Here is a 21,501-nt window from a genome sequence, read left to right as displayed (position 1 = left end):
GTGTTTAGAAGACTCCAGCTGTTTTTTCTGCGACAGCGATCACTCGTGTTCTGAAAAAACTGGAATGTTTCTTCCCAAGGGATGTAAGGGGAATGATTGGTACTGGAAGCAGTGCAAAATAAATGGTAAGTCTGAGAAGTATTGTGTGAGGTTTTTTGATATTTTAGGCCATTCAATTTAATATAAATGTATTCTTTATTTAATAATCGATTCTTTTTTTAAAGAAATTCTATGGAAATTTCATACATGGTTGCAATTTAATAAAAATGCTCTTAGGAGTTTCCAGGGGGAGGTTGTTTCCATCTTTTTCAAGGGGTTCTAGTTTTGCGTACAATAAACTCTGCAATTTCTGCTGTTTCCTAAAGCTATTAAAAAGCCTTATTTGGTGTAGAAATTTGCCAAATTTACCTAAAATGGAAATACAAAAATAATATTTTGCATAGGCAAGCATAGGCCTGTGTGTTTATCATCAGCTATCATTTCATTTGTATTATTAAATTTCATGGCTTAACTTTTTATTGATTTATGATGGATTGATATTGTGTGGGTTTTTCCTTCACCAGGTAAGATTTTGATTATCGTCATCCCAACAGTTGGAGGGGTGTTGTTAATCATGCTCGGTTGTTGTATCTATTGCTGTTGCTGCCGACGCTGCAAAAGGAACAGAGCAGCACGAGAGGAAACAAGGCAACACCAAAGACGCTTGGACAGGCAAGAAAGAAACGCCGAAAGGAAACAGAGCAGAAAAGCCAGACATGATGCCATTCGAATGAAATACGGTCTCTTGCAAAACCAGGATGAAGATGATTCTGATCCAGTTGCATGAACCACTTATGCTTTCCATTCTTAAATTTCACCACACACCCCATGGTGATCAACTAGAAGCTGACACCATGTTTGCCTGGTACTGCTTGAAGATTCAAGGAATGTGCCAATTTAAATATTAGGCATTGTATGGTTTGGATTATTTGTAGAAAACCATATTAATTGGCAAAGGACTTGGCTTATTTATCTAGTGTTCACTCCTTTCTAGTTTCAGATTGTGCTAGGTATTTATAACTATAGAAGCATGTTTTACAGTATAGATTCAATTGTAACGATTCCACTTTGGTTTGACAAGTGTCTGAACATGACAAGTGTCTGGTCATATGGTAGCTGGTGCAGCCAGTCTATGGTTGGACCTCTGCAAAACATACAGGTAAATATATTCAAAGCAAAGTATTTTGCAAGTATCAACTTGGGAGGGTTTTGACTTTGGACTGGTAGGCTTATCTATAATTGAATTCACATTAGGTAAAATAACTTGCATGAGTTTAATATACACAAAATATAAAACGAGACGCACCATATGCCCCCGTTTACATTATAGAAAATTTGTATATAGGAACTTACAAGAAGGTAGTAGTAACCAATTGCTAGATTCTTAGTAATAGAATTGTATAAACCTGTTTTCTATCGGTCAAAATGTCCGGCCGGAATAAAATTGACCGGTGGCAAATAGCCGACCGTTATAGTCCTCACTCCACACTGATGTTTCGCATACTCGGAAAATTTAAAGACACATCGGAAAGTGGAGAGATCCTATCCTAGTAAAAGCTGCGTAGATCTTGATTTAGTTCGACTAATTTTTTTCATTCAAACTGCTGACTCTTATGGTAAAAGCGCCTGGATACGAAGCTAGTTAAGGTTAGGCTCACTTTACGATTCTGTTATCTTGTTACAATATCGACCATTCACACCACACCACCCGTAATACCAGAACTGTGATACCAGACACTATTACATTTGTAACATAAGCCGAACACCACAGTCAAGGAGCAACAATCATATTCGCTTTCAAAGAAATGTTTCTGGTTTTCCGCAAAATCTAACCGCTTCCACGAAAGCTGTCGGACAAACGATGAAGTCAAGGGCCGTAGCTTTTTGCGTTCTCCTTTTTATGCTTTGGTGTAATTCTGGCTGTGGAATCTCGGTAAAGGATGAGAAAGAAAATAATGCAATTGCAACAATAGTTCCGGCGTGGACCCATAAAGTCATAATTAAAACGAGCCGAACGATCCAGAACCCTACAACGACAAAGGCACCCACGACGTCGTCATCAAAAAGCAACTCATCAAAAACTACAAATCAGACAACCCTTATACCTGCGTCTAAAATCACATGCGAGATGAGAAACGGTTCGTGTGCGAGGTGTCTGGACGACAACGACTGTTTTTACTGCGACAATGAACGCTCGTGTGCCGAGAAGACTGATAATTTCATTCCCCCTGGATGCGAGGGAAATGATTGGTACTGGAAGCAATGCGAAGTACGAGGTAATACATGAACACCTTCTGTTGAAATGCGCAAAGTTTCGTTTGATAATTTGATGTGTATTTGACACCAACGTGTCGTGTATCCATTCATGTTGACCTCGTAAACCATTTTCGTTTTCATCCGGGTTACTGGCGACAGGCCGTAAATAGGGAGCTTTAGCAGTGACCACGAGTACGAGGTTCGTCATTCTCGCGCGTTGTTTGCTTACGCCATCAGCCAAAACTCGTAGTCGTTGGGCTTTTGAGTACGAAATTTATCAAAAAACTCGTACTCCAAAGCTCGGCGACTACGACGAATCTCGTAGTCGTACTCGTAGTCACTGCTAAAGCTCCCCAATTACCAGGGCCCGGTTGTATGAAAGCTGGATAGCGCTATCCACCGGATAGTGTTTTTTTTCAACCGCTCTAAAATTGCCCGTTGTTCGCTATAACTTTGATTAAATCTTAGTTTGTCTAAATCGAGGATCCTCTTTAATAATTGTTGGTTCCAAAGATGAAATTTTATCGCTTTTCGAGCACTTTTAGAACGCTTGAAAAAAACGCTATCCGCTGGATAGCGCTATCCAGCTTTCGCACAACCGGTCGCGGGCCTTTTTATATTTGAAGAGATCTATTTAAAAATGCTTGACTCTTTTTTTCAGACGAAATAATTTTTATCGTCTTCCCGACAATTGGAGTTATATTGGGCCTTGTGATTATATGTTGTCTGTATCACTGCTTATGGTCCAGTTGCCATCCTTGCTGTCATCGTCGTTGCCAAAATTGCCCGTGCTGTTTCAAAATCTGTATGCGTTGTACTGATGACAAAGCAGATCTCGAAACGCTAATCTCAGTACCAAATGAGGAAACTTCTAGCACGTCAACTCACGAAGCATATATCGCATCAACTAATTCCGACGCTGTACAGGACAACGACCATGTCCATGTTTTTGTCCATGTTGCCCAAAAAACGTCAGAAATGAACAATTTGGCGGCAATTAATAATGGGTATACTTCTGATTCCTAAAACACTGGTTTTGCTTTCGATCAGAAAACATCGCTAAGAAGGCTACTACCAGTTTAATTTTTCATTCCTCTGGTGTTAAATTTCGTTTCCAATGTTTATCCAGTCCTCGAAACATGCTGGAATGCCTGATTGAATTGAATTAAATTATAATTGAAGCATAGGTATAATAACTAAATTAGCATAATCTGCTTGCGTGATGCATACGTAATAATTATGAATACTAAATACGCATGTGCGAATAATGATATCGTGCATGTTAATACACTTCAGGTACAAAGTTGTATTCCATCGTTAATTCAAGTAATTGAGAGTTTTACTAAATTTACATGTAATTTGACTGTATTGATTAGCGTATAGTTGAATAATAATTGCATTGGTAGACTTGTTCAAGCGCTGTCATGTGCTATAAGATAAATCACTTCAATATTGTGACTATATCACCAAAAGTGGCGATTTCCGTCCTCAAAACAAAATAAATTATTTTGTGGCGAAGAGGCGACATGCTGTTCTTTTGAATTTTGTTTTTTGTTTGGAAAAATTAGTTAACACAACTGACACGAAGTCCACATTACAATCATCGACCACAAATTCGATTTCACTTCGAACACTTCTCGACCTTCTCCAATCTCCACTAGTTTTAATGTTAGTCGATGAAACATCTTTTATCCTTCGTATGCTAACGGCAAAACACTTTTAGCAATGCTTCAGTGCTTCGGAAAGGCATGTGGGCATACTATACGTATTTGATTCATCATTCGTGATTTCGTGCGGTGTAAAAGAATGCTTTATACTTATAGTGCCTTTTGAATGCACTGTTCGACGTGTTCGTCGTTAAGGTGCTGGTTTGTCACGAAGCCGTGTTACAGGAGCCTATCGTTGTCGTCTGTATCTGAGTCGCTTGGATTGTGATTCGCATACAACTGTCGTAACGTGGTGTTTGTCGCTGTATCTGCAAGTGTAGGCAATCCAATTGGTGATGCAATCAATCAAGGTCTATGTAGTGGATTTATGAACTAAACAAAGATGAAGTTGAAATGTTTTCACTGGAAGTAAGTGAGCTATCCTAGTATATTGATTTCAGTCCTTCGACTATTCTAATTCAATTGAGTTCTTGAGAGCATAACTTTAAATTCGATGACTTGTGAATATGTATTTTATTAATGTCTGAGTGTCCTTGTATGAATTGCGTTCCTCCTAACCCCCTCGCTTTAAACTACATACATTCATACTTCGTAGTTTGAATTCGAAATCTGACAACTTCAGTTATACGAATTTTTCCCGACAGGTTTCCCCTCGAGTTCACTGTTGTATCTATATATATCGTATATCTGCATAGATAATTGTTATTAACTGTTATACCTATCTATTAGTTACCCCACACTACAAGTCTACACCACACGGTATTCTTTATTAGCTGGGTCGTACATTTGGGGGTGGGGGAATGTCACCTCCCCCTCTCCACAAAAAACTACATGTTTAGACCATCAGTTGCTGCTGTGCTATTTTAGTCGGTAGACAAATAGTTTTTGTCGACTTCAGGATTCGCAAATTTTGTGATAAACTTTCTCTGGCGACCCCGCATTTTTGGTCTTACTTTACATGCATTTTATCATCATCAATCAATTTCAGAAAGTACACGGTTGCTTCGCACAGCAAAATGCTGGTTCACAAGAGGATCGTGTAGGAATGCAAAGTTAGGACAAATGATATAATAATAGTTGTATTAAAATAAATACAACATGAACTTTTTCTCTCCTTAGGACAAGGACGAAATTTATGGTGATCATATTCACCATATGGCTATTGCAAGCGGCATGGCTTGGTTTTTACTTCAGATCCGAGGGAAACCGGGTCCAGAACGTGAATACGCTTTACGAAGATCTATCAGAATCGCATATATCTGAGGAAACGCTGAAGGAATCTCTTGGAAAACTGCTGAAGGTGCACCACGAGGAAACAACAATTGAGGAAACCACGACATTGAAATTAGTCCTGGAAATTAGCGATGTAACGTTTCCCAGAGCGGTAAACACCGCTGAGAAGTCCGGCTCAAACAGCGAGAGTTCTCCGAAGAAATACGCTTACGTCATTGGACGATATTGGGAGCAAATGACACAGAGCATGCGAGCTTTCTTAGCATTAGTCTTGCAAGCGTCGTCCTCAGGTCGTAGTGTGGTAGCTACGATGGTTAAGGATTCCCGTTTTCAAACCTTCGGTTATCCGATCGACTATTACTTCGATAGAAGTCAAATCAGAGAAATCCTGCGAACGAACGGTTACCCCGATATCGTAGACAAGGAGGAATTCCAACGGGAGTGCCCTCCGGAATCCCCAAACCACACGAGCGTGCATTTCTTGTACGACCAGGAAAAAGCCGCGACTTATACTAAGAACCTGTTTAAGCTTGACGATGCAACCTACGCGAATGTCAGCCGACAAGCTAGGAACCGCGGCTGGGCGCGTTGCAATTTTATGCAAAAACTCACAAAGCAAACATCGCGATCTGAAATGTTGTGCGTCGATACGACTGTGGTGACGGATTGGGAGGTGTTTGAAAGGGATGTCATCAAATCTCCCAGATGCCTGAACATCGTTCTGTGGCGAGGAATTGGAGAGTCGTTTCGTGCGAGATTCAAAGAGGATCGTCTAAAACTCTATTCGCGCGATTTTTTCATCTCGCTCAAACCAAGTCCAGATATTTTGCGCGAAGTCGAGAAATTTAAAAGAGAGGTCTTCGGCTATTCGAAATACATTGGTGTCCAAATTCGCGGCGAACATGTCGCCATTTTGCATGGCCTTGCTTTCTTAAAACAATGCATTCATCTGTTAGGGTATGTTCTCAGATTATTGAAAGGTTTTTTTGGCACAGAGCGAGTGTTTGTTGCTACAGATATGTCTCAATACGGGTCGAAATCGTGGAAAGACTCCGTGAAACGAGACAACGTAACAGACGAGACTCTACCAGCTCTTCAAGAATTGGTGTTGTCGGTAACGAACGGTGTCACTTTCGCGCGAACCGCTGACAAGAAAGCGCGGCTCGATCGCGGGCTCGTAGCCTTGATCGAAGTAACATTAGTATCGCAGGCTGAGAGCTTGCTGACCATCGGACATTCGTCATTTCATGAGTGGACAAGTTCGAAATTCTTGGATTTTCATCGCAACGAATCGCCGGCCATGTGGTCATTAGTAAAATTATGTCAGTTTTAATCCGAGAAATCGCTCGCTAGCGCTATTTTAGCTCCCTTTATTAAGGGCTGCCTTTTACGCAAGCGTTTTTCATACGTGCGTGTAAACACGGAAAAATTGAAATGCTCTGAACTAACAGAATAAAATTAAACTTTCTGTATCATTAAATGTGTATTTCTTGGCGTATCAAGTGATAAACGGGCCTTTTACCTAAACAGTTTCTCAGATCGAAATGTTTAAGCAATCAAACTAAAGATTTCTAAGATTGTTATTTGTCTTATTCACCATCGTTACTGACTTACAAACGGAACCTGGTCTTTGTTTTTGCGAATAAAATTCCAGCACTACAGGCTACAATTGGCTGGATAGGACATGAAGTAACGACGGATCATTTAACTCATATTTAGAAAATTGTACGGGGTATTTTAAACTACCGCTACTAAATCTTCATAAATATTCGCTTCTTTTCAATAACAAAAGATTGTAGGCTCTTGGGAATTATTGGGAATTAAGGTTGCATTTTTTTATACACCCTGTAGCCTGATTCGCAGGCGTCGAACTTCTCATGTACCGTTCATTTTAATTCGATTCGGCACATGAGTCATGAAAGACTGAAACGGGCAAATAGCACTGCATCTTGTTGGTCACAAGGAAATAGTTAAATCAGACAGTTAGGGACAGTTACATGAGCTCGGTTACCCGAGATTCTACGAAGCATAAGATGATTTTGAGGTATTGAAATGAGCAGATGACATGATCCTCGCAGTCGTATAATCACAACAACAATAGCATGTGCTTGTTTGGTGTCATAAAGATTTATTTCAATACCTCAAAGTCCCCTCACGCTTCGTTGAATCTCGGGTAACCGGGCTCATGTAAACAGCCCCTTACAAGTTCGCAGCAAATTTGATTATATACGATAACTACAGTGAAACGCGCAAATTGATTACCTAATATATAGCCGTGCTGGATCAGGTAATCGTTCACGGAAAACCATTTGGTAATCCTTTGGTATGAGAAAACATTAGCTTTTTTAGACACCCTGTGGTGTTTTTATATACAGACCGAACTTCATTAGGTAGGCCATTGCATGATTGCATCCCTCTTTAAATGTGCTTATTATTATCAAACGTGGCTTGGCTGTTTATGCTCGTGACGTCCCTTTCAAATTACGACATAACTAGTCACGCCGCGATAAACAGGGACAAACGTTTTTGCAAATGCCTACGCAAGAACCCTGCTGGTTTATTTCATTTCAACCCTCTACAAGCTGACACGAGTGCGGTTTCACATGCATATTCGAGAAGGCTTGGCGAACATTGGTACATAATTTGGTGGGAAATAAAACCGGCAGCAAACCTTACAAATAACGTCAACTCGACGAAGAATCTCGTGTGAAGAAAAGACTCTCCTGGTGGCGTGGCGAAACCGTAATCAACAATTAGGATATCTTTAAATCATTGACGCGTTCTTTGAAGCATTTTGTAAGAAATTTATTTGGCTTTGCCCTGTTGAAAGAGCTATTTACAATAAACTGTGTGTTATTGAGAATATGCACGAATTTGATGACTATTTGTGAATACACCACTCAAAGTCCTCCAAATCTCCGCTCAAAACAAGACCTGGTAAGTAGCAACAAGTGGCAGTGCTTATTTCATTTTGTTTATAGATGTTTATCTTTGTATTGAAATAGAGGTTACTAGCGAAACAACTCGCCATAATAAACTAGTCAACGTGGCAAATCATAACGTCATTGGTGGTTGGAACCAACTGCCGATTGTTTGAAGACTGCCGAGTTAAAATTCTCACGCGATACATAATTGGGGGCCAGGGGCTGGTTGTTTGAAAGGCGTTTAGCTTAAACGGTGGATAAGCTAAAGTTTAAAAATCCCCTTATACATCTTGTAAATCACTGAAATCACTGAGCCTCTACATCTGATGCATTAAATATGTTCTTCCATTGAAAATTAAACTATTTACATCGAAATATTCCAGCTCAGTTGTTCAATGAATAGATCGTTTTGTCACAGAATAGTCATTATAGTATAATTCTGTGATTTTGATTGCCATTTTGAACTTGTCCGCCGCCGGTTAAGCTGGTGAGTCCCAGGCCCCAGAAAATAGGTGACAATTACGACCTATGAATGATCACGGCATAAGCGTGGTTGATCTAGAGCTGACGAAGAGGGTCCCCTAGACCCCTACGAGTATAACGTATAGGCCTACGCTATTTATGATTCACCAAGTTTGTATGATGTCAAGTGTTCATTGTGCGTGCTGTAATTGTCGATCATTCCAATTATTCTGAACAATAACTTTTAATTTTAACAGTTAATATCAATACACGAACGACAGTGATCGTCACATCAGATCTGGTTCCTCAAGTTTCTTTTAATGCCTGATGGTCAAACAGCGAATACCTAAAATTCATAGACTTAAAAATGGTTACTTAAGGTAATGTCGGTGTGAATTATTGAGACCAGTGACTATAAACTTATAATGGTCTGTTCACACTTCACACGATCCAATTTTGTTGGATCCAGTTCACTTCTGATGGATGTTTTATAGTCTGTTGACTTGCAATGATTATGGCCAGCAAATCCACTAAAGCCAATTCAGTATTGCTTTATTGATAACACACTACATCCCATACGTCAGAAGTGAATTGGATCCGGCAACAAACATGATCTGCCCCCCCCCCCCTTAGTTCTACCTTCCCCCCCTACCCACCTCTCAACGGTAATTTCCAAATTTAATGCAAAAAGAACATAAATATAAAACGTTAGATCAGACTTTTTTGTTTTTCAGGTCATGGAGACGGACACGAATATTCACGCTGATTCTTGTAGTGTTTGGAATTACACAGGTTGCATTCGTGATCACGTGGCACTATCGTGCACCCATATCGAAACGGGATGTATTTAGGGTACGTCATGTAAAAAAGGATATAGGATCAGTCATAAATAATCAAAGGAAACTTAAAGTTTTCAACGAGTTCAAAGGTACACCAGATCAACTTTTGAAAAACCTAAAATCTGGCTTCGGCGGACAAATTAAGATAGAATATTCCGTGCCACGTGATGCGGAAAATATCACGTTTGAGTATTCCAAGGCATCTTTTCCTAGAAAAATTCAATTTTCGAAGGTCGACCCTAAAGTTCGGGCGCAAAAGCCTGCGGGCTATGTGCGTGTTTTCGGGCAGTACTGGGAACAAATGACGATGAATTTGCGCAACCTGATCAGTTTGGTGGGTCAGGCGAAAATTGGGAATAGAAAAGTCTTGGAACCGAAGGTGAAAGACTCCGGGTTTGGGCGCGACGGGAAATCATTAGGACTCTATTTCGACCTGAAACACTTTAACGATATCTTAGTGGCCAGTGATTATGCTACGATGGCCAATCAGAATGAGTACAATAGAGAATGCCCATTGGCTAGCAAAAGTCATGTGACCATACACTTCCTTTATTCTCAAAAAGGGATCGATTTCACTAAACAAAAGTTAAAGTTGAATGATAAACAGTACAAGGATATTAGCGCGAAAGCTAGCAAGTCAGGTTGGACTGAATGCAAAGCTCTTACGAATTTTATCAAAGAGAGTTCAAATTCTAAACAGTTCTGTGTGGACCCCTCTAAGTACACGACGTGGGATAAACTAGAAAAGGAGGTTCTCAAAGGCGCGAAGTGTGTGACTATCAGCCATTGGCGAGGCATTGGAGGCGGATATCGAACGTATTTCAGTGAGAATGCATTTAAAATCAAAGCTCGTGACATTCAATTTGCCCTCAAGCCTCCTGTGAATATTGCGAGGGAGGCAGATAGGTTTCAAAATCACTACCTTCATGGCCGTTTTATTGCAGTGCAGGTGCGCGGGGAACGAGTGGTAATCCCCCATAATTTGAAGCGACTCGGAAGTTGTCTTCGAATCCTGGCTGATGTCGTGAGCATGTTGAAAGAGCTCTCGGACATCACGCACGTCTTCGTCGCGTCGGACATGTCGAATTTTGGTTCTGGTTCCTGGAAAGGTTCTTTGAAAGGCGAGGTTTACAACGATAACACCTTGAAAGATCTTAACAGTTTTCTTATATCAAGTACGGGGGGGATCGAGTACAAGCCACCCGCTAGCGACGTCGATCGCGGTGTGGTTGCGTTGGTCGAGATGGCGCTCATTGAGCGTGCGCAACATTTGATAACCATAGGTATGGGATCTTTCCAAGAATGGATTAAAGCAAAATTCCTAGAAAAACATCGCGACGAGGGTCGACCGTCCTGGTCGCTTATCACCATGTGTTCAAAATAGATAAATTCTTTAGAAATGTTCTTTAGAAGGTTATCTACAATCCGGTTTGCGCATGTGCTAGACCGTTGTTTATATTTGAATGATTTGTTTACTTGTCCACAAAAAGTGTTCCCTAGTCCGATTGTGTAAATGGGAACCAATGTTTACCTATAGTTACATACATATTTCGATTATGTTAAGAGATCAATATAAATTGATTTTTGCCGTTAAACAAGCTTTTGTTGACATGCGCAAACCGAGTTATAGAAGCCATATCAATCTAGGTGATCCTCGGGCTCATACTTTAGCCAATGATCGCGGGATAATAATAACGATAATAATATTGGAAAGAACTGGTTATGAGACGAGTTTTGACTGTCCAAATATATAGAAATTTCAAATTTATTCCATAGCATAGAGTCTTTATATATTGAGTGAAAAATACTGTACCTATTGTCTGTATAGGAAGCAATTTTTTTGCAGTTTAGTTCATTGTAAATGAACACTTGTATTTAAATAAAGTGCACTACAAATCTAGTGATACAAGTCTTTCATTAGCGTTGTCAGCACGTCTTTATATTGAGAACTGCGACCACATATATCTTTGAATGCGACTAATGTATGAAAGGACAGAATTTTGGGTGAAAACAATTAGATTCACTAGAAACACTTAGACTTTTTCTACTTTTTCTTACTTCTGTGTTTAAAAGAAGCATCAACAAGGTGATCAAATATTTTTATTCATCATAACATCAGGCAGGATAAATATAACATTTCAACTAACTTCGTTTAAAAAACAGTCCTCGTCTTTTTTGTCGAAAATAAATATATAATAATGGTTCATATATTCACTGTTTCCTAGCCATGCTTCAAAAAGGTCGACAGACCAAGAGATACTGTCTCCAAAGCATGTATCCCAATCTAGCTTCGATACGAGTCTCGTATCGAAGGTAGACAAACCAGGAAACACTGGCTTTGTTATTCAGGTGTCACCGTTTCCTAGGAGTATCTACGAACCTGGAAACACTGTTTCCTAACCATGCATGTTTCAAGGACGGCAAACCAAGAAACGTGGACATAGTTTCCGAACCAAATCTTTTGAAGGTGACCAAACTGGGGAACTTTACCTATCTATGTCTCCCTATTGGTGAACAACGCCAGCGAGTAAACACAACAGGTCTATTTCAACTACAATAAATAACCTTTCTTAGTCAGATAATTCACCAACGAACCAGCGTTTGCAATTTGAGACAGGGCAGAATTGCGACACGATCTCAACTTGTTGGGTTCCAAGTCGGGTGAACATTCAGACACGTGGTACAAATGAACCAATCCTGGATCAGGAGTTCGTGTGATGTCATATCTTCCACTGGCAAGAAACTGTTCATACAATCTAACATCTTCCAAACCCCAACCCTTAATATTCAAGTCAAAACCTCCTACACTTGTGATATCCTCACCGTAGACGCACACAATACCAAAGCCGTATTTCCTCCAAAAACCACGGTCCATTTGCAAGTTTTCGTATTGTGTTTCATCTTCTCTTTTCGCGTGACCAGAGCTTTCGCGATGTCTTTTACTAAGCGAGATGCTTTGGTTAAATTGACTAAACACTATAGGATAATATATGCGCTTCCCTTTGACAGCGTTTAGTCGACAACGGGTCAAGAATTCCGCGTCAAAAGCTAGATCGACATCGCAGAAGAACAACAGTGATTCTGGCTGAAAATGAGCGAGTCCCAGTTGCAATGCCCGTCCCCTGGAAAAATCGCCGTCCACAGTTTGCCACAAAACTTCAAAATTATTATGTTTATCCGTGTACGTTTTCAAAATCCTTTTGTGATCGTATGCACCAGACACGTTTGGAAAATACATTATCAGTAACCTAACTTTCTCGTTTGTAAGCAACACGGTCCTTTCGAAATTTGAAAGAAATCTTTCAAAAGCCTTGAACCTTCCGGCCAAAGGCAAAATGATGTTCACGTAAGGTAGGCTAGTTCTGTCGACGCTACGCGATGTGTAAATCAAGTTTCCAAACGACTGTTGAACATGCGCTTGGTATTGCACGTTTATGGGCAGTTTACGGCGATTGAACCCTATATGTTGGTACATTACCATACGAAAATCAAAAATATACTGCATGCCTCGAGTGGGGGCTATTCTTGTGTACCCTAAGTTGACTTTTGAGAGCATCAGTTCACGATATATGATTTTCTTTGCCTCCGTGTTGATTTTCGCCAGAGTTCTGCGCAGAACGGAATTGAAGCACTTTTTAATGGCGTAATCGACAGGCAGGAACGGCGATGTTGTCGGAGTGTAGAGTTTTTTAGGGCTAAATAATTCCCAAGGCAATGTCGTGTTTAGTGGAATTCCTCGATTCATGTCTTTTTTGCTTTTCATGCTTGCGATCTCACCTCTACTTAAGGTGGCTTCGGTGAGCTTTTTGAGATTTCGTAGACTGCTTGTTTTGGTGGTAGAGCGGTGTTGCACGGCCAGAATCTTCTGTGACAAGAAGTGCGCGTGAATGCGGTACATGTAGGCTGGTTTCTTTATGGGATGCAACGTGATTGCGTTTTGCACCGCTTTCGTGTCCAGGTCCCAGTGAAAGGCATTCGTTTTGCTCTGGTTGTGATAGAATATCGACTGCGTCTAGACGTAAAAAGAACGTTGTTTTCGCGTGAAGCGGTTAAAGCGGTAATAACTTCATTTCCAGAATCCACGAATTTAATCCGTAATCTGATCCTTTAGAGTTAGCAGTTGGGTAAGGATTAGAGACAGGTTTAAGATTAAAGTTAAGACGAATATATTCGTGGATTCTGGATATGTTGGAGTCAGTAACTGTTGCAATGAATTGTCAGGTCAGCGCATTAACCCAGATTCACTGAAAGACAGATTTAATGGAATATAAAGAGTATGACACCTTACCTCAAATGCCCAGATGCAGGCTACCCCTACATGCTTCCTAACACATCGCCCCACCTCGACATCCTCGTGGGAGGACACGAAGTTTTGCAAACAATATTCCAAATGTGGTCCCAACTTTTTCAAAACACTTCTGCTCATGATCATGCCCGGACCGCCCATGCAAAAGTTATCATTGGGCCCAAGTCCCAGCTTGCCTCGTTCGCCTGGAAGCCCCTGACCCGCCTGCCCGAGAAATATATCCTCGGAACTGTCGAACCCTCGGAGGAACTCCTTGAGTTTATCTGTGCGAACGTAAACATCATCATCACATCGCATGAACCACTCATAATTATCGATATGATTGTCATACATATATTTCAACATCATCAAGGATTTACGTTGAGGCGGGTATCTGTCATCGACATTTGGTAAACTAACGACAGGCAAGGAACGCGACGACCATTTTCCCGTTTTGTTTCCAGCGAAAAATTCGACTTTTCCCGACGCCATTTTGCCCCAAGTTTTGTAGACGACGGAGGCCCTTGAATCGAGGAACTTTTCGGCGGTCATGATGCCGGCGAAGATCAATTCTTTCGTGTCTAACTCGTCCGATATTCGTCGTGGTCGCGCGAATATCGTGCCTCGTGATAACGTTCGCCGCACAATATTCACGCACGGTTTTCTCGCGCCATACTCGTACGAGCCGCGAAGCCAATTAGATATTGTCAGTCCAATGTATACCCCAGTTAATAATATAAAAAATTTCGTACAGCACGAGCGATTATTTGCCAGAACACGGTTCAATTTCATCACTGTAACTTCTACGGGCAACGACTGTGTCGAAATGCGACCTGTTAACTATGTATTATATTTCAAGCAAATAAAAACATTTGATATTCCGTGGCTTTATCCGGTTTGAATTATTAATATTTTGTTCCGTTGCACACTTGGTGTTTGGCATGTCCTTCATGCGATAACAACGTCGCGCTTCGTAGATGAAATATCAACGGTTCTTTGTTTAGAGTAATCTTTTCCATGCTTTGTCAGCAGACTCGTAACACGTTTATCATCATAGCGAGACTTTAATTGTCATCACAAAACAGGTGGCCATGTTATCTCAGTACCTGACAGCGATCATCACTGCTACAGGTTACCGCATCGTTATTTTTGCATTTTGCATTTCGATAAACAAAAAAATGGTTTTATCTTTTGATGCTCAATTTGACTTTAATGCTGTTTTTATTAATCGGAAAGCCTGGATCAATGCATTGCTCAACTCGAAAACTGATACCCTAAACAGAAATGTGACAGATATCGGTACGAAATGCGCTAAAAAAATCGTGAACGCATTCCTTTAATTATCAAAAGCCACTTGTATACATGTTTGTCAATGTCTTTGCATCAAAATATCATATATCTGCGTTTTAGATTATCGTCTTGGGAGCCGAATTTGAACGGCATCCACCAGTATATATCGAGGTAAAAACAAAAGAAACTTGTTTCAGGAATCCTAAACGCAATGCAACATCTTTTTAAATTTTTGGGAAAACAGAGTACATCCGTACATGTCACCTTCATGTCGTCACTACATGTCGTCTGAGTTGAAGTGTACCCTCATAAATCGCGCTTGTGAAATGTTTTTTTTATTACAAACACAAGAATGGTAAAAATTTATTTTTTTGAGCGAGCCTATGTATGGTAGATAACGTAGATTCCCTATACATGGTAGAATGCTGTTGGAAGTCCTTGTGGTATACGAAACTGAGGGCTCGTAAATTTCGAAGCAATTTTCATGAATCAGCTTCGGACAGTGGCTTCGGAGCGATGAATATTTTCTAAGCTCGCAAGGGATTGTGGCGCGATTATCGCAAAAATTTTGAATCTCATTAAAACGCGCCATTTTTTTTTAGATTTCAACAAGATGGCCGCCCTGCAAGGAGTGAAGGTTCTTGAATTCGCTGGACTTGCCCCAGTGCCGTACGCGGGAATGATTCTGGCCGATTTTGGGGCTTCCGTTACTCGTATAGACAGGGTTAAACAAACAGGTCTTGAAGTAATGGACCGTTTAGGGCGAGGAAAGAGATCTGCAGCCATTGACCTGCGCAGCGCGAAAGGTGTCGAGATTGTCAAAAGGTTATCGCAGAATTCTGATGTGCTTATTGAACCGTTTCGACCTGGAGTGATGGAAAAACTCGGACTTGGACCAGAAATACTCATGAAAGATAACCCCAGGCTTATTTATGCTAGAGTGACTGGTAATTATGACTTTATTTTTATAGATTTCATATTGTATGATACAAGTATAGATTTGCATGTGAAATGTACCTGTGTACGAGTAACATTTTTATTTTACTGGATTTGCAACCATTTTAGCTTTTTCAAATAGTGTATTGTAATCTCCACACAGTGCTAACATTTCCATCATTGAGAGTTCAGCTGCATTGAATATTTCAACATATATATGTATTGTCCCATTGTTTGCACAATAAAAATATATATATATGTATTGTCCCATTGTTTACACAATAAAACTTTTGCATTATAAACTGTAATTATCTATTCTAGGATTTGGTCAACAAGGGCCTCTCAGCACCATGTCAGGTCATGATATTAACTATGCGGGTATATCAGGAACTTTGTCAATGATTGGTCGCCGAGGTGAGAAACCTATTCCACCGTTAAATATTCTTGCTGACTTTGCTGGTGGTGGTTTGATGTGTGATCTGGGAATCATGATGGCTTTGTTTGAGAGAAACAAGTCTGGCAAAGGACAAGTGGTTGATGCTTCAATGGTAATTATGATTAATCAAACACTAGAGTATAATGATTAAGAGCAGAGTTTAGAGTACAGATTATTACAATCCTTACAACCACATCTAGATTTTTATGATTTTGCAGTTTTATGAGTTCAATGGTTTTTCATCTTACAGGTGAATGGGGTAGCATATTTATCATCATTTGTTCATAAGACATCGGAAGTTGGGCTCTGGTCTGGTGAACGTGGTACCAACTTGCTTGACAGTGGTGCACCATTTTACGACACATACCTGACCGCTGATGGCCAGTATGTTGCCGTTGGGGCCTTGGAAGCAAAGTTCTTTAAAATTCTCCTTAAAGGTATGGATGGAGTTTACCTTGTTTACTTGGTCTGTTCTTAACAGGGCTACAAAATTAATATTTTCCTCAGATTGCAACATATAGTTGGGGACACCCCCATTAAATGAAAGACCAAATGGTATAAAAAAACCTTACAATAAAACATCTGCATAAAACTATTTGAAATCATTAGTATTTTGTCAATAATGTCTTAATGATTTGGGCTCATGACTATGGGTCACATAAAAATAGACCAATTTTATCATTTTTATGTCACATTCTCTAATAATACATTCAGAGCTTAAGGCTGGATTTCCACTCGCAGGCAAATGTTTCACTGGAGAAATATTTGCATATGTTCCTTTAAAATAAGAACAATCAAGCTGAACTAATTTATTTAATGATTTGTGTAAATATTTCACTAGTGAGCCATCTCTCTGCCATTGGAAATCCAGCCTAACTAAGCACTTTTCCTTTCTTATCAGCACAAGTTTGATTTTTTTATTTTAATAGAACTTTCCCTAGAGGAAGAATTTCCTAATCAATTGGATATGAGCGATTGGCCGAAAATGCGGAAAAGGTTCAGCGAAATATTTCGCTCGAAAACACGGCAGGAATGGTCCGACATTTTTGACGGTAAAGATGCCTGTGTGACACCAGTTTTGGGACTTTCTGAGGCTACAAAACATCCACACAACCTAGCCAATGACGCGTTTCTACAAAACTCCGATGGTACATGCGAGCCCACGCCAGCTCCAAAGCTTTCAAGAACACCTGGTAAGCCGAGGGATACGGAACAGCCCAAACCGGGTCAACACACGAGGGAAGTGTTGCAGGAATGTGGATATTCACTGGCGAGTATATGCGAGCTTGAAGAGTCTGGAGTGATTTATTGCGGCAAGTTGAAGTCTTCCTTATAATGACGATGTTAGAGGTAGGTGTTGAACGGTGGGTGTGGAAATCAACCACCGGAGACGGGGGGTGGGACGATTTGATTGAGATTGACGGAGAAATCAATAAAGGGGGGGGGGTTGTCGAAAGTGGTCGGACGAATTCTACTGCTTCAACTAATAATGATTACTAAAATCAAAGTTAGTTCAAATTAAATACTGTATTACTTTACAGCCTTTTTGTACTTTTCAAATATCGGTTTTTGTGGGAGCTTTTTCCGCGTTGTTAGTTGAAACTATCTGTAGAAAAATATGAAAATATCTGCCACGCAAACAGCAGCGGTAATAATTTCATGCCTTGCTAACTTTCTTTGTTACGAAATCGTTTTGAATTTGAATAAACATGTCAGATTATGGCGGTGCAATGTGAGACAATGTTTGGACACGAATACACGTATTATGACCCGCTTAAAGCGTCCATTTCGACGTCCGGGTGTTTTGCGAAGAACGTACCAAACGAAAGTTTTTATAGCTTTGGTTTTCGGAGTGATATTCGGTTTTTTGTTCTCGTACGCAACACGGCAATGCTTTTTCCGCATAGCAAAGGACAAGGTCAAATGCAAAATAGTGAAAATACAGCGACCAAAGTCGAAGACTGAGAACGTCACGAAAATACCCGAAGATACTCAACAGAAGACTGAAAACGTCACGAAAATACCCGAACACAGACCTTTCAATGTCTCTGTGGAATTAAAAACGGCGAAATATTTCCTGATAATCGGGATAATGACGGCTGAGAATTATATTCGCACGAGAGCCAAAGCAATTCACGACAGCTGGGGAAACACTTCTGGCTCGGTTAAAGTTATATTTTTTACCGGTGAACGAGGAAACGCAAGCGGAAATTTCGATTTGGTTCGCCTACCCAAAGTGGACGACACCTATCCGCCCCAGAACAAGTCATTCCAGATGTTGAAGTACGTATTTGAACACTATATGGGGGAATTTCATTGGTTCGTTCGTGCTGATGATGATGTTTACATTCGGAGCGATAAGCTTTCGGAGTTTCTGTATGGATTTGATAGTTCGGACGATTTGCTTTTTGGGCGCGCTGGAGTCGGCAAATTTCATGAAAAAGGAAAGCTTGGGTTGGGAGACAGCGATAATTTTTGCATAGGTGGTGTTGGTGTGATCATGAGTCAAAGCTTGCTAAGAAAGGTCGCGCCATATTTGTTGACATGTCTGAACGAAACTGTAACCTTACATGAAGATTCGGAGTTGGGAAGATGCATCCGCAGGCATGTAGGTGTTATGTGCCCGTGGGCTCAAGAAGTAAGTGTCCCAGAAAATTTACATCTCGTTGCCTTTATACTTCATGCAGTATCCAAACATAATATCTCAGCAAACATTTTAACTTAGGTCATTTCAGAACTCTCCTATGTCACATACACATAACGGAGTTAACATTCTGAGATGATGACTCTTTCGTGTTTGTAAGACTTACCTGCCTACTTTTCTTATTCCTCTCAAAGGAGGATCACAGTGATTTCTCGGCGTCGGCTCTGCTCATAACAATAGGAGACTCATGATTTAAAAATGCCCAAATTTCAATTTGTTTTATTGAACACGATTAAATTTTTTCTGATGGTTAGCGAGCCAAGATTCGGTTTGAAATACCCATTATTGCAACAGTGCGCAATTGTATGAGCCTTAAAAACTAGTTAAAAAATAAAAGCTTAGCCTCTTAAGTATCCTTAACCGACCTTAACCGAGTCACGAGATTGAGTCTGGTGACGAGGTTAACCATTCCCTCATATTATCATATATGCATTTGAATCGATACAGTGGACCCAGGATATATCAGGTTGTAGCACTTTATATTCTTTAGAGATCGCATTATCTAAAACTGCAATAAAGCGAGGAATGTAACCACAAATGTAAGCCTTATTGAAAGTTTCCTGTCTAATCTGCCGTTGTCTCCTATTTTCAAAAGGTTCAACACATGTTTTACCAGAATTTCGAGAAACCAGAGAGGGTTTTCACGAACAGTTTGAAGAGAAGTCCCTTCAGAAACGCGATTACGGTACATCCGATAAAAGATCCAACGTATATGCTTCATTTACGCCATCACTTCTTAACTTCCGATTTTCTCAACCTGCAAAACCGCGCTGCTCATTTAAAGAATCGACTGCGCATGGCTCGAAACGTGCTAGCGAATTTTTCGAGTAATTCGACGAGAAATATCCGCTTCGAATTATTTCCAAGAAACTGTACCATTCACTGGGAGGTTTGCGATAACCAGTTTTTGTATGGCCTCAGCGAGCCACCGTATTCTTGGGTCAGCGGTCCTATACTAGCAGGAATAAAAAAACTTCATGTCGGCGTGCTAAGTAATATCAACATTGAAGCGCGTAGATCGCAAAAGTCTCAAGAAGAATTCAAAAAGCTTTACAAAGCAAGCCTGCGCACCCACCCTGCCCTGGGTCTGCAACTGACAACTGAGGTAGAAACCCTTCTAAAACCGCTGGACACAACAGGCTCGAGGATACCTCGTCGCACGAGACATTTCTCGCATTTTCAACAAAGCTTCGCTCCTTTGTCGAAAAATATACTAAAAGATACTTTCTCCGCTAAAAATCACAGACCTGAAGTTAACTTCATTGTTCCTCTCGTGGGGCGGTTTGAAACGTTTGAAAGATTTTTAAAAAGTTTCGAGGAAATGTTTCTAATCCCAGAACTACCAGTTTGTCTTCTTATAGTATATTTCTCCCAAGTTTCGTCGCCCATAAGACATAAGAAAATATTCAACGATTTTCGCGCGAAGCATCTGGGAGTTGATCTTGCATGGTCGGAAATGGTCGGAGAGTTCTCGCGTGCCCGGGCGTTAGAATTCGGCGTTCGTCGTTACGGTATGAACCGTTTGCTATTTTTTGCAGACGTGGACCTTATTTTTAAAACAGAGTTCTATTACCGTTGTCGAGCCGGTGCTATTCTTGGCCAGCGGGTCTACTTTCCTCTCATGTTTAGTCAATATAACCCACAGATTGTTTATTACAATCGCTCAGCCTCCCCCAGTGGAGGTCACTCTAAGTTTGCGCCCCCCTGGAGGAATAGAACGTTCACCAGCCGTGCAGGGGTCTGGCGCAAATACAGCTTCGGTCCGGTGTGCGTGTATTCGAATGACGTTATCGCGGTTGGAGGACTGAACACGACGATACGAGGATGGGGCCTCGAGGATTTGGATTTCTACGAAAAGTGCTTACGTTATAATTTGGAAGTATTCCGCGCGCCAGACCTAGGACTAGTTCACATGTACCATGCTCAGACGAGCTGTCAAGATCCTAGAATGAACAAATTGCAAGCGAAAATGTGCGAAGACTCGAGACTGCGAGGGATAGGGTCAGCGGAATCACTGGTAGAGTATATGTTTGCCAAAGGTTATTTATAGCATTTGGCAAATTATCAGAATATAAACTGCACGAATCCTGGGATATTTTTGCAGTAGATACGTAAAATTTCCAGGCCATGAACAAGCTTTAGAAAAATCTTTAGACTCGGTGGTAATATCCAATTCAAAATCTCGATTTTTTATCGCAATTCCTACAATTCTTGAAACTAACACTTTAAAAGACAGCTTGATCACACTCTCTCATTTTCAAATCTATTTTTTGCGGCCTTCAAGCTTTAAACGGATATCCATATCCACAGCACTAGTCCATTAAATGAGATTTTTTAGAAACTTTCATGTGGAATAATTGATTAAAGGTTTCCTCTAGTTTCCTCCCCCTCCCTTTTCCCCTTGCTTCCTCTAGTTTCCTCGGTGTTCAT

At 40.5% G+C, this 21,501-nt stretch overlaps 6 protein-coding genes across 6 annotated transcripts; 5 read left to right on the top strand and 1 right to left on the bottom strand.

Moving 5' to 3' along the window:
* Nucleotides 1-822: 822 nt before the first annotated feature.
* On the top strand, nucleotides 823-3,805 carry LOC114522694. Its single transcript, XM_028543436.1, has 2 exons — nucleotides 823-2,315; nucleotides 2,957-3,805. The coding sequence occupies exons 1-2, from the start codon at nucleotides 1,901-1,903 to the stop codon at nucleotides 3,319-3,321; spliced, it is 780 nt and encodes a 259-aa protein (XP_028399237.1). The 5' UTR covers nucleotides 823-1,900; the 3' UTR covers nucleotides 3,322-3,805.
* A 12-nt stretch (nucleotides 3,806-3,817) lies between these two features.
* On the top strand, nucleotides 3,818-6,629 carry LOC114522692. Its single transcript, XM_028543434.1, has 2 exons — nucleotides 3,818-4,370; nucleotides 5,082-6,629. The coding sequence occupies exons 1-2, from the start codon at nucleotides 4,345-4,347 to the stop codon at nucleotides 6,526-6,528; spliced, it is 1,473 nt and encodes a 490-aa protein (XP_028399235.1). The 5' UTR covers nucleotides 3,818-4,344; the 3' UTR covers nucleotides 6,529-6,629.
* Nucleotides 6,630-7,774: 1,145 nt separating this feature from the next.
* Nucleotides 7,775-11,535, top strand: LOC114522600. The gene is made up of 3 exons (XM_028543335.1): nucleotides 7,775-8,132; nucleotides 8,839-8,961; nucleotides 9,316-11,535. Exons 2-3 carry the CDS (start codon nucleotides 8,909-8,911, stop codon nucleotides 10,802-10,804), a joined length of 1,542 nt encoding a protein of 513 aa, XP_028399136.1. The 5' UTR covers nucleotides 7,775-8,132; nucleotides 8,839-8,908; the 3' UTR covers nucleotides 10,805-11,535.
* On the bottom strand, nucleotides 11,532-14,716 carry LOC114522599 (chondroitin sulfate synthase 1-like). The gene is made up of 2 exons (XM_028543333.1): nucleotides 13,709-14,716; nucleotides 11,532-13,432 (listed from the first exon to the last, which is right to left on the bottom strand). Exons 1-2 carry the CDS (start codon nucleotides 14,495-14,497, stop codon nucleotides 11,972-11,974), a joined length of 2,250 nt encoding a protein of 749 aa, XP_028399134.1. The 5' UTR covers nucleotides 14,498-14,716; the 3' UTR covers nucleotides 11,532-11,971.
* An 891-nt stretch (nucleotides 14,717-15,607) lies between these two features.
* Nucleotides 15,608-17,720, top strand: LOC114522450 (alpha-methylacyl-CoA racemase-like). Its single transcript, XM_028543133.1, has 4 exons — nucleotides 15,608-15,942; nucleotides 16,253-16,479; nucleotides 16,618-16,804; nucleotides 17,297-17,720. The coding sequence occupies exons 1-4, from the start codon at nucleotides 15,609-15,611 to the stop codon at nucleotides 17,701-17,703; spliced, it is 1,155 nt and encodes a 384-aa protein (XP_028398934.1). The 5' UTR covers nucleotide 15,608; the 3' UTR covers nucleotides 17,704-17,720.
* Nucleotides 17,721-17,982: 262 nt separating this feature from the next.
* LOC114522449 (chondroitin sulfate synthase 1-like) lies at nucleotides 17,983-21,450 on the top strand. Its single transcript, XM_028543132.1, has 2 exons — nucleotides 17,983-19,005; nucleotides 19,667-21,450. Exons 1-2 carry the CDS (start codon nucleotides 17,986-17,988, stop codon nucleotides 21,119-21,121), a joined length of 2,475 nt encoding a protein of 824 aa, XP_028398933.1. The 5' UTR covers nucleotides 17,983-17,985; the 3' UTR covers nucleotides 21,122-21,450.
* Nucleotides 21,451-21,501: the final 51 nt, after the last annotated feature.

The sequence above is a fragment of the Dendronephthya gigantea genome, unplaced genomic scaffold, assembly GCF_004324835.1.
Source record: "Dendronephthya gigantea isolate DGI-Jeju-01 unplaced genomic scaffold, DenGig_1.0 000023F, whole genome shotgun sequence".
In the NCBI taxonomy this organism is placed as follows: domain Eukaryota; kingdom Metazoa; phylum Cnidaria; class Anthozoa; order Malacalcyonacea; family Nephtheidae; genus Dendronephthya; species Dendronephthya gigantea.
This window is presented reverse-complemented; position numbering and strand designations above follow the sequence as displayed.

Bases quoted from the DNA above. Each gene is read 5' to 3' on its own strand.
- LOC114522694 (XM_028543436.1), top strand. From the start codon at position 1,901: ATGAAGTCAAGGGCCGTAGCTTTTTGCGTTCTCCTTTTTATGCTTTGG. The intron at 2,316-2,956 runs GTAATACATGAA...TCTTTTTTTCAG, and splicing joins GAAGCAATGCGAAGTACGAG to ACGAAATAATTTTTATCGTC.
- LOC114522692 (XM_028543434.1), top strand. From the start codon at position 4,345: ATGAAGTTGAAATGTTTTCACTGGAA. The intron at 4,371-5,081 runs GTAAGTGAGCTA...TTCTCTCCTTAG, and splicing joins TTGAAATGTTTTCACTGGAA to GACAAGGACGAAATTTATGG.
- LOC114522600 (XM_028543335.1), top strand. From the start codon at position 8,909: ATGGTCAAACAGCGAATACCTAAAATTCATAGACTTAAAAATGGTTAC. The intron at 8,962-9,315 runs GTAATGTCGGTG...TTTGTTTTTCAG, and splicing joins CTTAAAAATGGTTACTTAAG to GTCATGGAGACGGACACGAA.
- LOC114522599 (XM_028543333.1), bottom strand. From the start codon at position 14,497: ATGAAATTGAACCGTGTTCTGGCAAATAATCGCTCGTGCTGTACGAAA. The intron at 13,433-13,708 runs GTAAGGTGTCAT...TTTTACGTCTAG, and splicing joins CCTGCATCTGGGCATTTGAG to ACGCAGTCGATATTCTATCA.
- LOC114522450 (XM_028543133.1), top strand. From the start codon at position 15,609: ATGGCCGCCCTGCAAGGAGTGAAGGTTCTTGAATTCGCTGGACTTGCC. The intron at 15,943-16,252 runs GTAATTATGACT...TATCTATTCTAG, and splicing joins TATTTATGCTAGAGTGACTG to GATTTGGTCAACAAGGGCCT. The intron at 16,480-16,617 runs GTAATTATGATT...TTCATCTTACAG, and splicing joins AAGTGGTTGATGCTTCAATG to GTGAATGGGGTAGCATATTT.
- LOC114522449 (XM_028543132.1), top strand. From the start codon at position 17,986: ATGAAAATATCTGCCACGCAAACAGCAGCGGTAATAATTTCATGCCTT. The intron at 19,006-19,666 runs GTAAGTGTCCCA...TATTTTCAAAAG, and splicing joins TGTGCCCGTGGGCTCAAGAA to GTTCAACACATGTTTTACCA.